General features: G+C 44.6%; 1 protein-coding gene across 12 annotated transcripts in view; it reads right to left on the bottom strand.

The window, feature by feature from the left end:
• The window catches only part of SIL1 (SIL1 nucleotide exchange factor), a 208,456-nt gene extending 195,862 nt beyond the window's left edge, over positions 1-12,594 (bottom strand). For 2 of the 12 annotated variants that reach the window (XM_082725574.1, XM_082725565.1), the window contains exon 1: positions 12,399-12,594. Coding sequence is in view for 1 of the 12 variants with exons in the window: in XM_082725573.1 (XP_082581699.1) it covers positions 12,478-12,480 (3 nt within the window). In the remaining 11 variants the exon portion in view is untranslated. Of the gene's footprint in view, positions 1-9,495; positions 9,574-12,398 lie in introns of those variants that run through there. The other 10 variants (XM_082725562.1, XM_082725570.1, XM_082725567.1 and 7 more) reach the window with 7 other exon arrangements.
• Positions 12,595-13,078: the final 484 nt, after the last annotated feature.

Genomic DNA, 13,078 nt, shown 5'->3' with positions numbered 1-13,078 from the left:
TCGAGCCCCGCATCAGGCTCTCAGCAGAGAGCCTGCTTCTCTCTCTCCCCATCTCCCTGCCACTCTGCTTACTTGTGCTCTCTCTCTAGCTGTCAAATAAACAAAATATTTAAAAAAAAAAAAAACGACAATGAGATACCACCTCAGGCCAGTCAGAATGGCTAAAACTAACCAGTCAGGAAATGACAGATGCTTGCAAGGATGAGGAAAAAGGGGAACCCTCCTACAGTGTTGGTGGGAATGCAAGCTGGTGCAGCCACTCTGGAAAACAGCATGGAGGTTCCTCATAAAGTTGAAAATAGAGCTACCCTATGACCCAGCAATCACACTACCAGGTATTTACACTAAAGATACAAATGTAGTGATCTGAAGGGTCATGTGCACCCCAATGTTTATAGCGGCAATGTCCACAACAGCCAAACTATAGAAAGGGCCCAGATGTCCACCAACAGAAGAATGGATAAAGAAAATGTGGTATATATACACTAAGGAATACTATGCAACCATCAAAAGAAATGGAATCTTGCCATTTGCAACAACGTGGATGGAACTAGAGGGTATTACGCTGAGCAAAATAAGTCAGTCAGAGGAAGATAATTATCATATGATCTCTCCGATATGAAGAATATGAGAGGCAGGCCAGGGGGTTGTGGGGGTAGGGAAGGAAAAAATGAAACATGATGGGACTGGAAGGGAAACAAACCAAAAAAAAGACTCTTAATCTCACGAAACAAACTGAGGGTTGCTGGGGGGTGGAGGGTACGGATAAGATGGCTGGGCTATGGACATTGGGGAGGGTATGTGCTATGGTGAGTGCTGTGAAATGTGTAAGCCTGATGATTCACAGACCTGTACTCCTGGGGCAAATAATACATAATATGTTAATAAAAATAAATAAATATATATAGAGAGAGATTTTACTTATTTGAGAGAGAGCATGAGTGGGGGGAGGGCAGAGGGAGAAACGGGCTCCCCACTTATCAGAGGGCCCAACACAAGACTTGATCTCAGGACCCTGGGATCATGACTGAGCCGAAGGCAGACACTTAACCAACTGAGTCACCCCATGAAAGCCCTTTTATAAACAGTAAAATGTTAAGCATATTTTAGGCCTGACAGTTATTCTGAAGACCTGTGGCTGAGAAAACCTAAGACACTTCTGAGGAACAGAAAAACAAGTCTGTCACCTCCAAGGGACAAACTACAATAACTGGTTCTAGATGTTTACAGAGAATCCACAGTTACAGAATAAAGGGAGGACAGAGTGGAAGCTGAAGAGGAGACCACACTTGGGTCTGCCCAGGGATACTTTATTTTTTAAAGATTTTATTTATTTATTTGACAGAGAGTAAGAGAGGGAATAGAAGCAGGAGGAGTAGGCGAGGGAGAAGCAGGCTTCCTGGTGAGCAGTGAGCCCTACGCAGGGCTCAATCCCAGAACCTTGGGATCATGACCTGAGCCATCCAGGTTCCCCTGCCCAGGGATATTTTTTAAAATATTAGCAATATACACACACAGCTCAAATCTGAAAAAGCACACAAAGGTATGCAATGAAAATTAAGGCTCTCTTCTCCCTCACTGTCCAACCACCTAGAGCCCCTCACCAAAGACATCATTCTTTTCAGTTTCTCATGCAGTCTTCCAGAGATAATCCAATCAGTTTTTCTGCCTCAGATGGAGGTATCAATGGTAGTAACACCTTCGGACCTAAAAGGTAATGCCAAGTAAACTCTGCCAGAGGCTCCTAGGGACTATGAGAAGAACAGGACAGTCAGAGGGTAATATACTGCCCTGCAAAAGCCTCCATAGAGGTACAGATTTCCTCCTGGCTATTATACTGCTTTACCCCTTGACTACCACATTTAGGCAATAATTTTGTACAATATACCTCCCTTGTACTTGTGCTGGTTCATTCAGAACTCCCTCTCAGAGAAGCCATCAACAGGAATGATTCCTAGGACCTCAGCCTGTAACCAGACTGACCACCAGGCCCTCAGAAACAGACAGAAGCAAGAACTACCATTACACCTGCCTCAGCAAAGGCTGGGCCAAAGGGTAAAAATCATCTAAGTCCCTGGGTCACCATTTTTCCAGGGACAGAATACAAGGAAGGATGAAGCAAAACAGGAGGTCTCTGCAGGACTTGGCTCAAGAGACTATGTCAATCCCCACAGAAAATAACAGGACACCCAAGCAAACCCAGGCTTTCAACAAAATTCCCTTTCAAGCTTTCAGGTTATGTCCTCCACTCCCTTTCTTCTTCCATAAAGAACTTAAATATGTGAAATTTCAGGCTCTATCCAAAGATCACAGATGGGTAGCCTCGATGCCAAATCTGGACCACAGATGTACTTTGGTAGTCCCTGGGGATTTCACATAAAAATCTGGATTTCTGGCTTCTCTTGTAATGTAAGATAAGGACACTAGAGCCACACTCACTCATGACTATAGCTGAGTAGCAGCTGTACTTCATGGAACACATAAGCCCTTCAGTTTAACACAGGTCTACCATTCCCTGTGGCTGACACTGTTCCCTACCTGACCCTGAAAATATCTTGGAGTTGGGAGACTCCTGGCCAGTGAGTGACAGAAGCGGCTGAGGTAGGCACATCAGCTGGCAAAGAGCAGGACTCTGACATTCATAAGCACTTATTAAACACCCTCTGTGTGCCAAGGACTGCGCTGGGAGCTGGGGACACAAACAGGAATGAGGGATGCACTTTCTGCCCACCAGGAATTTCTAACCCATTTGGGAAAAGAAGACTTACTCTATGGAATCAGACTACTCCAGACACCAAGAGCTCTAGGAATTGAGAGTGCCAGACTCACTGTGACTGGGGTTCAAGGAATGCTTCAGGAAAGAATTGGAAATTGACCAGGACTGTTATCATTTCTCAGGTTTTCACATATTTCTTCATTCAACAAGCATTTAATGGTGTCCATGTTATATTCAGCATAATGCTGGAGACACAAAATAAAGCATAGCCCATGTCCTTGAGAAGCTCACATAATAAGAGACAAAATAACTAACCAGGATAAAGTATGCTAAATTCTAGAATCAAAGTGTTGCTATGGGGATACAGATGAGGAGGTATCAGGCAAGGCTCACTGAAGAAGGCAGCTGTGCAGCTTAAATAGGAAACAAAGGAGAGGGGACTCTGGGCAAAAGAACTGGCCGAATCACAAACTTGAGGCATGTTTAGAGGGCCACACAGACCAGTTTACCAAGAGCAAAGGATACATGTGGGTAACAGTAGAGGATATAATTCAAGTGGTAGGACAGGGATACACCGTGATAGGCACAGAACATCAGAACACCTGGACAAATGACGGACAAATGATACATTTAGAAGGCATTCAGCAGCAGCCAGGGGGTGCCACTGAAGGCTTCTAAGCATGATTGTTCTCCAATCACCACCATATTTAGGAAGACCCCAAGGGGCAGTGGTACACAGTGTCCTAGAGGAAACTAAAGGAGGAGGCTCCCATAATAACTCAGGAGCAGTTACAGAAAATGGGGGAAGCATTAAGACTAGGTAAGATACTGTAGATGCTTGTGGAACAACTGAAGACAACAGCATTGACTCTTTTTTTTTTCTTTTTTTTTTAATTTTGTTTATTTGTTTATTTGACAGACAGAGATCACAAGTAGGCAGAGAGGCAGGCAGAGAGAGAGGAGGAAGCAGGCTCCCTGCCGAGCAGAGAGACCAGGGCTCAATCCCAGGACCCTGGGATCATGACTTGAGCTGAAGGCAGAGGCTTTAACCCACTGAGCCACCCAGGCGCCCCAACAGCATTGACTCTTTAATTTTTCTTTTTTTTAAACCAATTGAGACTGCTCTCCCACATTGCCACCCCACCCCCACCCCCACAATGTTAAGGTTTTGGCCTATTTGTTTCATTCAGAGAAGTAAGGCACGGGCTATAATTACAGTGCTCAGGGTTTTTTAGAAACTCAGCTTGAGATCAGTATGAGAGGTAGTAGCTTCAGGGGCTTTTCCCTACTCCCACCCCCACTGCTACACAGAACCAGTTGTAAATCTCAAAAAGAAAGAGTCAACTTAAACACAAAATCTGGGTCAGTGTATTTGACTGCACTTCCCTGACCTTGGACAAGGACCAGAAACGGGCATACAAATCAGAAGAAAGCCGTGACAGAAGTCAAATTTCCCATAACGAGCTAATTGCTTCATGTCTGGCTGAAGAGCAGATAGCAAGAGACAGGGAGAACATTCTGTCAGAGGGCCCCAGGCAGACTCTGGAAAGCCAGCCCTGCTCCAATAACATCCTCATGTCAGCCACTGTCCAGGACACAGGGCCCACTGGCTGGGAGAGCCAGTCAAAGGCAGCCCCAGAGAGGTGAGAAGTAAGCTAAGTAAGGAAGAAGATGGCAGAGAAACTTCAAAGTTCCTTGCTCTTCATGACTTTTATTCAGCATGAGCCAGGTGTGACCACTGATATGAAGAATCAAACAACAAAGAAGGCTGACAATGATGCGATGGTGAAGGTAACACTGGCTTGCTTAGTCAGCATAACTTATCCTGTAACCAAGTCTTGGGTCAGGAATTAGAAACTACTCTTGTTGACATGACTGGTCACACAGAGCACTTATACTATGCCGGAGGAGCCACTTTCCATATGCATTCTCTCAAGTAATTCTCAAGACAGTTCCAAGAGGAAATATTACTAATCCCATTCTACAGATCATGAAATTAAGGCTAAGAGAAAATGAGTAACTTATCCATGACCTGACAGCTAGTAGGTAAATAGCAAAATATGAAACCAAGTAAGCTGACTCCAGAATGTTTTTATTTATTCTTTTTACGATTTTATTTATTTGACAGAGAGAGAGAGGGAGAGCACAGGCAGAAACAGCAGCAGACAGAGGGAGAAGAGAAGCAGACTTTCCCACCGAGCAAGGAGCCTGATGCAAAGCTCAACCCCAGACCCTGGGATCATGACCTGAGCCAAACACAGACACAAAACAGACTGAGGAACCCAGACGCCCCTCCAGAATGTTTTTAAACCACTCTGACACGCCCTTCATTCCCTCGCGATATATCACGGGTTTACCAGGTCACCAGATAAGATCCACTGGTGCACTGGCCCCATTCTTTACAGAATACCCTCAGAGCAGCCTGGCCTGAGCACTTGTTCTTTGTTTCTAAAATAGGGGAAAGCTTCAAATCTATTTTCTCCAGGGTAAGATCAAGAGGAAACATACCTCAACAGGAGGAAAGAAATCAGCATGACAGCAAAAAACCTCACCAGTGAAGGTTTTAAGATAATGAGTAAGGCAGTCAGTGGAGGAGGGGCCCTTCTCCCTCCCTGGAGATTTTTAACTGCAATGGCATCTTGCATCTTTATAAGGCTTTAAATAATTTTAACAACTTCTATGGCCACCCTCTGTGAGCCCTCTGGCTTGAGTCTCAGCTCTGCAAGTAATATGCTGATGGCCCTAAAAAAGGTATACAGCCCATTTCACTTCTCTGGAACTCAGTTTTGTCATCAATAAAATAAGAACCACTGAATACAAAACTCAAGCACTGAAAAGTGAAAAACTACTAGGGAAACTCCTGACTCTTCACTCACCAAAGAAACCACCAACAGCCATTCCTTGGATCTGAACCAGACCCAGCACTGATGTTTCCAATAAAATTGATTTAAAGACCCCTAGGATGATATTTTCCAGCCCATAAACACCATGATTTCAGACTTTAGCAGCTGGCCCAAAGATGGAGACTTTGCTTCATGAATACACTCAAACCCAATTCCCCATGACCAGCAGTGGGGAGAGTCACAAAAATCAACCTTAAATACCTTCCTTAGGATTCTGCCCCTTAAGCTTCCAACTCTAATACCAACTGAATTCAAAGTGTGACCAATCAATGTTGTCTGTATCGATTGTCCCATTTTATGTTACTTCCACTGCCTGCTAGTTTTCTCAAGTTTGGTCAGATGCCTGCTAACCCCATGGGAGCCTCACAGAAATGAGAGGCAAAAGCATGAAACTATTTCCAGACATAAAGAAATGCCCTTTTATAAGTCCATTGGTATCAGCCTTCCCTCACCTGACCTATGAGATGCATCTGTGATTCCTCTTTCAGTTTCTAGAACTCCTCCCCTTCATAAGACAGAAAAGGCAGTAGATAGACATGGATCAGTTCACTGACTGCTGTGATATTCTTCTGCCTGGAATGATAAGTGGTAATTAAAAAGCACAACACCCTCCCCCTCAGCCAAAAGAAACATACCGCTTCCCATTTCTCTGTGGATAGGACATGTGGACATGGGCATCAGAAACTACCCAAAGGCTCCAACTTCCAGGAACACCTGAGCCAACACAGCAGGCTCAGCTATGAAAAAGTAAGGCCAAGGAGGCATCAGAGAAACAGATGGTAAACAGAACACTTCGGAAGGCCAAGATCTGGGGAGTGCCTGGGTGGCTCAGTCGTTTAAGTGTCCAACTCTTGATTCTGGCAAGGGTCATGATCTCAGGGTAATGAGACTGAGCCTGGAGTTAGGCTCTGCACTGGGCATGAAGCCTGCTTTAAAAGTCCCTGTCTCCCTCTGTCCCTAACCTCCTTCTCTATCCCCCTCTCTCGCTCTTAAAAAAAATGTTTTAAAAAGTCCCAAGATTTGGAAGGAAAAAAATATATATCAAAGGCTAAACTCAGGGGCGCCTGGGTGGCTCAGTCGTTAGGTGTCTGCCTTCGGCTTGGGTCATGATCCCGGGGTCCTGGGATCGAGCCCCACATCGGGCTCCCTGCTCGGTGGGAAGCCTGCTTCTCCCTCTTCCACTCCTCTGCTGTTCCCTCTCTTGCTGTATCTCTCTCTGTCAAATAAATAAAATCTTTAAAAAAAAAAAATTAAAACAAAAAAAGGCTAAACTCAATTCAACCCTTTGGAGAAGTGCAGGTAAAAATTATCTCTCCCACCTCTACCTCCAAACATACTCCATTTCTTCTCCAACTCTCTTAATAGCATTAGGTTTTGAGGCCAGGAATATGGAGTAACATCAGAAAGGGACAAAACTTCTGCTCTGAATTAGGAATATCACTTAAAAAAGCAGAAATGGCATCTTTTGGACACTTGGGTGGCTTAGTGGTTAAGCCACTGCCTTCCGTTCAGGTCATGTTCCCAGGGTCCTGGGATCGAGTCCTGCATCCAGCTCCTTGCTCAGCGGGGAGCTTGCTTCTCTCTCTCCCTTTACCTGCCACTCTGCCTACTTTTACTCTCTCTTTCTGACAAATAAATAAAATCTTTAATAAGAAAGAAAGAAAGAGAGAGAGAGAAAGAAATGGCATCTTACTAATCCCCATGCTTATAAACATGCAATGGCCAAGGAGTTTCCTGGGCCTACAACACACTTTAGGCAACAGGCTCAGCGATAAGAAACAGCTCAGCTGGTTGGCAAATCAAACTATGAGGGACATATTCACAGCTTTGAATCTTGTAAAGGCCAACTACCTCAAATCTTTGCATGACAGCCCTTAGCTATTGCCAGCTATCACAGGAGAAGTCAAACAGGATGGGTACCAAGGGTACTATCCCCACCCTAGGAAAACTAAGTGAGCTCTTCAAAACCAGGAACTCTTTCTCACTTTAGTGTCCTCAACATCTCATCTTCCATTAGGCCTGACACCTATGAGAGCCTTAAGAAAATAAAGTGAATGGTCAAATATTCTGCTGATGTGAGCAGGCTCATGGTGAGAGGAGGAGGGTAGTACAGTGCAAAAGAAATCACTGTGGAGTCAGAACTGGGTTTAAAACCTGACTACAACAAACTTTTGACCTTGGTCAAGTCACTTAACCTCAATGAGCCTATTTTTTTCATCTGTAAAATGGGGTAATACCAACTATTTTACAAGGTTAAAAGGAAGATTGAATGAGATAATGTTCTCCCACCTTTACTAGTCTGGTGTTAGTGTCCTAACTAATCTTATAGATATAAAATATGCCTTGATGGCTGTATTGGAGACAGTGTAGTGTATAGGTAAGACCATGCAGTCTCACTGAGGGCAGTATTGCCCACAAGCACCGCAGGGAATGATTCTTCAGGAATAAAAATCTTAGCTATTTTAAGTTTATGCTCCTCCAAAGGGTCACAGTACATAAATAGATACATGGTATATCTTTGGTATTAAAATTCCATGGGGAGGGGTGCCTGGGTGGTTCAGTGGGTTAAAGCCTCGGCATTCCACCCAGGTCATGATCTCAGGGTCCTGGGATGGAGCCCCACATTGGGCTTTCTGCTCAGCGGGGAGCCTGCTTCCTCCTTCTCTCTCTCTCTCTCTCTCTCTCTCTCTGCCTGCCTCTCTGCCTACTTGTGATCTCTATCAAATAAATTAAAAAAAAAAAAATTCCATAGGGAAGGGACAATTTGGGGGGAGGGGGACTCAAAAGGGGATAGTGAACAAAAGGTCGAAAAACACTTGATGAGAGGTCTCAAGAGCTGACCCACTACTTTTAAAAACCTGACCACGATGGCACTCTAATCTCACACTTCCAAATTCTAAAACCTTTACAAGATTCAATATCAAGAAATAATTGTTTGCTACTTAAGCCACCTATTCTATACTATTCTATTACAGCAGCCCACAACCAACTTAGACACATCTCAATGCCTAAAACACTAAAGGCAAGGGCACTGTTAGGAGAATGAAAGCAGATATGGCCAGCCAACACAACCACACCCTTACCTATGTGCTACCTGGTTTAATCTGAAGGAACTATAAGTCTGTGTGGAACATAATTCTGTTGCTCCTGGATTCTGGTGGAAAATAGAAGAAGGAAAGATGCAGAGTGTAAACCCTTCCCAAGTCAGGAAACTCTGGGAGAATTCTTCACATGTGTCCTGAGCAGGTTCTATCTTTTACAAGATTCTTGTACCAAAGTCAAACTCAATTACTGTTGATGCTAGGAATCAGGGGTTACCCAAAGCCCCATCTGAATGGCAAGGGGCTATTCTCCTCCTCCCCTACTCAGCAGTGAAGCCCTTGGTGAAAGAACATGAAGAAAAGGGCAGGATACTACCCCTTCAGACTACATATAATTAAAATAAGAAGTTCTGTGCTGTGAAAAACTAAGGCCTGCAGCTTAAGACTGACTCAGAGAAGGATAAAGTATTCATCCTTGTTCAAAAAGAGAAAAGATTAGCCTCACAAGGACAGGTCTCCAAATTGACACCAAATCCAGGAGTTAGAGATGCCTGTGCTACAGAGCGTGAGCTAAGCACCATCTGAGGCCCCAAAGAAAAATCCCCAGGAATACATGACCAAGGAGCTAGCATTTTAAGAATGTTCAGATTAGCTCTCCTGAAAAGAGGCTTACTCCAAGAGATGGCCGACAGCCTCTGCAACACAGCTTCACTGAGGAAAGGATAGAAAATAAGTAGAGGGTGGGAGGGAGAGGTAGGATGAGGTCAGAGCATGAATTGACAAAGATAATAAACAGAGAAAGGCATCTACGTATTTGGAAAAAGATACAACTTACCTTTAAAGACTCATTATTTAGGGCACCTGGGTGGCTCAGTGGGTTAAGCCTCTGCCTTCGGTTCAGGTCAGGATCTCGGGATCCTGGAATCGAGCCCTGGCTCAGTGGGTTAAGCCTCTGCCTTCAGCTCAGGTCATGATCTCAGGGTCCTGGGATAGAGCCCCACATCGGGCTCTCTGCTTAGCAGGGAGCCTGCTTCATCCCCGTCTCTCTCTGCCTGCCTCTCTGCCTGCTTATGATCTCTATCTCTGTCAAATAAATATATATATTTTTTTAAAAAGGCTCATTTTTCAGGGGCGCCTGGGTGGCTCAGTGGGTTAAGCCTCTGCCTTCCGCTCAGATCATGATCTCAGGGTTGTGGGATCCAGCCCCGCATCAGCCCCGCATCAGCTCTCTGCTCAGAGGGGAGCCTGCTTCCTCCTCTCTCTGCCTGCCTCTCTACCTGTGATCTCTATCAAGTGAATAAATAAAATCTTAAAAAAAAAAAAAAAGACTCATTTTTCAAAAACTATTCTCATTAATAGTAAATCTTCATTCTTTGAGGGTAGAAGTTACTGCATTCCTATGTCCATTAATGGGTTCCTCCTCATTTAACCACTCTTCCAAGTAAGCACTCTCTTTTTTTTTTTTTTTTTGAAAATTTTAAAGTAATCTCTACACCCAAGATAGGGCTCGAATTTAGAACCCCAAGATCAAGAGACATGCTCCACCAACTGAGCCAGGTTCAGGTGCTCCAGTAGTCCCATTTTTATGCACTGGAAAACCGAGCCTGAGAGGTGACTTGTGCAAGGTCATATGACTAGTAAGTGATAGATTCAAAACATGTTCACCACACACCAAAAATCTACTAAGTCCACTTCAAAAGAACTTTTTACTCATCTGAAGACAAGTCAAGTGAAAGTGGCTTTAATCATGCATGCCACTTGGGGTTAAAAAAAAAAACAACAGTATGGCATTATGTATTAATGAAACTGATCAGTAATATGGCTCAAAAATGTCTCTGAAGACAATTTCAGAGGTAGATTTTCAAAACTGCTTCAGACAATAACAGTTCACTTAAGTAAGGCCACACTCCCACCACTCACACCTACGCATACCACTCTAAAGGAGAACAGCACTCAATGAAGAAGTTCTAGCATGTTTACTTTAAAACTCATGTTGTTAATTTTTCGGTTTCACTTCACTAGCCTTTTATTGGGTCAGTGAAACACACCAAGGGTCAAAGTTGGCCTCTGCAGAAAATAACTGGTCTCCAAAGACATCAGGGAAGGTCAAGAAAGCAGGAATCCAAGAATAAGGCAACTTTTCATTCCTGGATCACCACCGCCTTACTAACATATTCCCCATTCCTACTCTCTGTAAAATGGGGGAAATAAGTCTTTTCTATAGCCAATTTCATTTCAGAACACCTCACAATTAGCAGATTAAATTCATTAAACAACCAAAAGAAAAACATAAATCTAGTGTGGCAACACTTTCTTAAAAACCTAAGAGCCACATTCTCGGGTGGCTCAGTTGTTGGGCGTCTGCCTTCGGCTCAGGTCATGATCCCAGGATCCTGGGATCAAGCCCCACATCCGGCTCCCTGCTTGGCAGAAAGCCTGCTTCTCCCTCCCCCACTCCCCCTGCTTGTGTTCCCCTCTCTCGCTGTGTTGCTGTCAAATCTTAAAAAAAAAAAAAAAAAGAAAGAAAGAAACCCCCAAGGGCCATATTCTCAACTGAAACCACACATCAACTTAAAATCCACGTTATACATCAATCCTAACATCCTCATACCCTGGCTCCCATCAAAATCCTATCCAAACCCCAAATCTGGCTATATTTCTATCAGACAACAAAAAAAGCTTGGGTGGGGTGGGAGCTAAAAAGACACAAAGATATAAAACAAAACTTTTGCACTGTCATAACACTGCTACTGTTTATAAACACATCAGTTTCTTTTCTTAGCAGACATGGAAGATTCATTCTCCTCCTGCCTACCTCCTCCGGGTTAATCTAACCCCTTCAATCCCCCCAAAGAAGTTCGTGGTTGGTTTTGTTTTACTGAGGTCAGAAAGCCACACAAACTGAAGTCAATGCCAGATATTAAACTTTTTAGTAGAAAACTGACAATACATATGCGGGGCGGGGGGCAATTTTTTTTTTTTTTTTTTAATACCTCTACCTTCTAGAATGCAAAGAAACCCCCAATGGCCTCTCAGGTGCTAGGTATTCTTTCCCACCTAGAGGCCCATTTCAGGAGCTCCTATGGCAACAGATTCCCTCCAGTCTTCTACAGGAGAGACTCTCAAAGCAAGAATTTCAGGACCCTCAGAATCACCTGGGAAGCACTGCAGGTGCCCATACTCTACTTTAAATGATGTCCCTGAGTACAGGCCAGGGATGTACACAACCTCCTAGGTGATTTGAAAAACACCAAAGTGTAAAATCCGCACTTCAAAGACAAGTCTTCCATCTACCAAGAAAAAGGACAACATAAGTCAGGCGTGGAAATACGACGAAGGCATATGGTCAATTCCATATGGTGAAGAGACATCGAGGCCTCGGCCAAGAACCAGAATGTCAGCAAAGGAGCGGTTAGATGCAGAAACAGGGTGAAAGAAGGAAACAGAAAAGGAAGCTGAAACAAAGATCAGAAGCTAGTCTCGAAATTCCCACCGCCTCATACCCTGGCACTTAAAAAAAAGTTACGGGAGACGCTGTGAACAAAAAAGATAAGTGAGGCGACTCCTGGGCTGAGGCCAGGTCTCGCTTGGGCGTCCTGCTTTGGAAGAAGGCGATGTATAGGTTGAGGGGGGCAGGTGTCCTGTGTAGGGACCCCGGAACAGTTGTGGGAAGAGACTAGGACACCGGTCCGAGACTCCCGCCCAGCTCCAGGGCCGGGCGGCCCCCTTCGCCCCTACCTTCGGCTTCCTGCCCGGCAGCCGAGGGGTTAGACACAACCCCCACAATTCCAGGCGGCTGCAGCGACAACCCGCTCACCATGCGCAGACGCGGCGGCGACCCTCTGAATCTGTGAGCGCGCAGTTATTGCGTCACTGGCCGTCTCGCCCAATTGCCGCCTTCCAGAAAAGACGTGCGGCCTCCTCCCTCCCTTTCCTGCTAGCGAGCTTGTTAAACCCCGCCTCTCTCCCCTGCTTCTGCTAAGTCCCCCCTCTTCTAACGCACGTGTGATGGAGGCCTTTTACTCTGTATCCCTCCGCCAGAGTGAGACACGTCTGAAGGAGATCCCCACGGGCCTGATTTTGCTTCTAAGCCAGACTGAAATGGGACTTTGAAGTCTCATCTCTGATTTCCCAACAGTTTAATTTCTTTCTAGCGGAAAGAACAACAGAAGGAAACCAGAGGACGTGAGGCGTAAAGAGAAATCAAACTGTTGCCAGTGTGGGATACATCCGAGTCTCAAGCAGTAAAAATAGTCCTTTGAAAATTCATGCAGATAGGTCACTAGGAAGTCATTTAGTTTTTATATTTACGTACTGCGTGAACTTACACAACCAATCATTTTCAAAGTTATAGTCATCCACAGTTCAAATTCTGCTCTACCCCTGAATATCTTATGGGCCATGTGTTGCATATATAT

This window comes from Mustela nivalis (assembly GCF_964662115.1).
Source record: "Mustela nivalis genome assembly, chromosome: 3".
Lineage (NCBI taxonomy): Eukaryota > Metazoa > Chordata > Mammalia > Carnivora > Mustelidae > Mustela > Mustela nivalis.
Note: the sequence above shows the minus strand (reverse complement) of the source record. Positions and strands in the feature narration are given on the sequence as shown.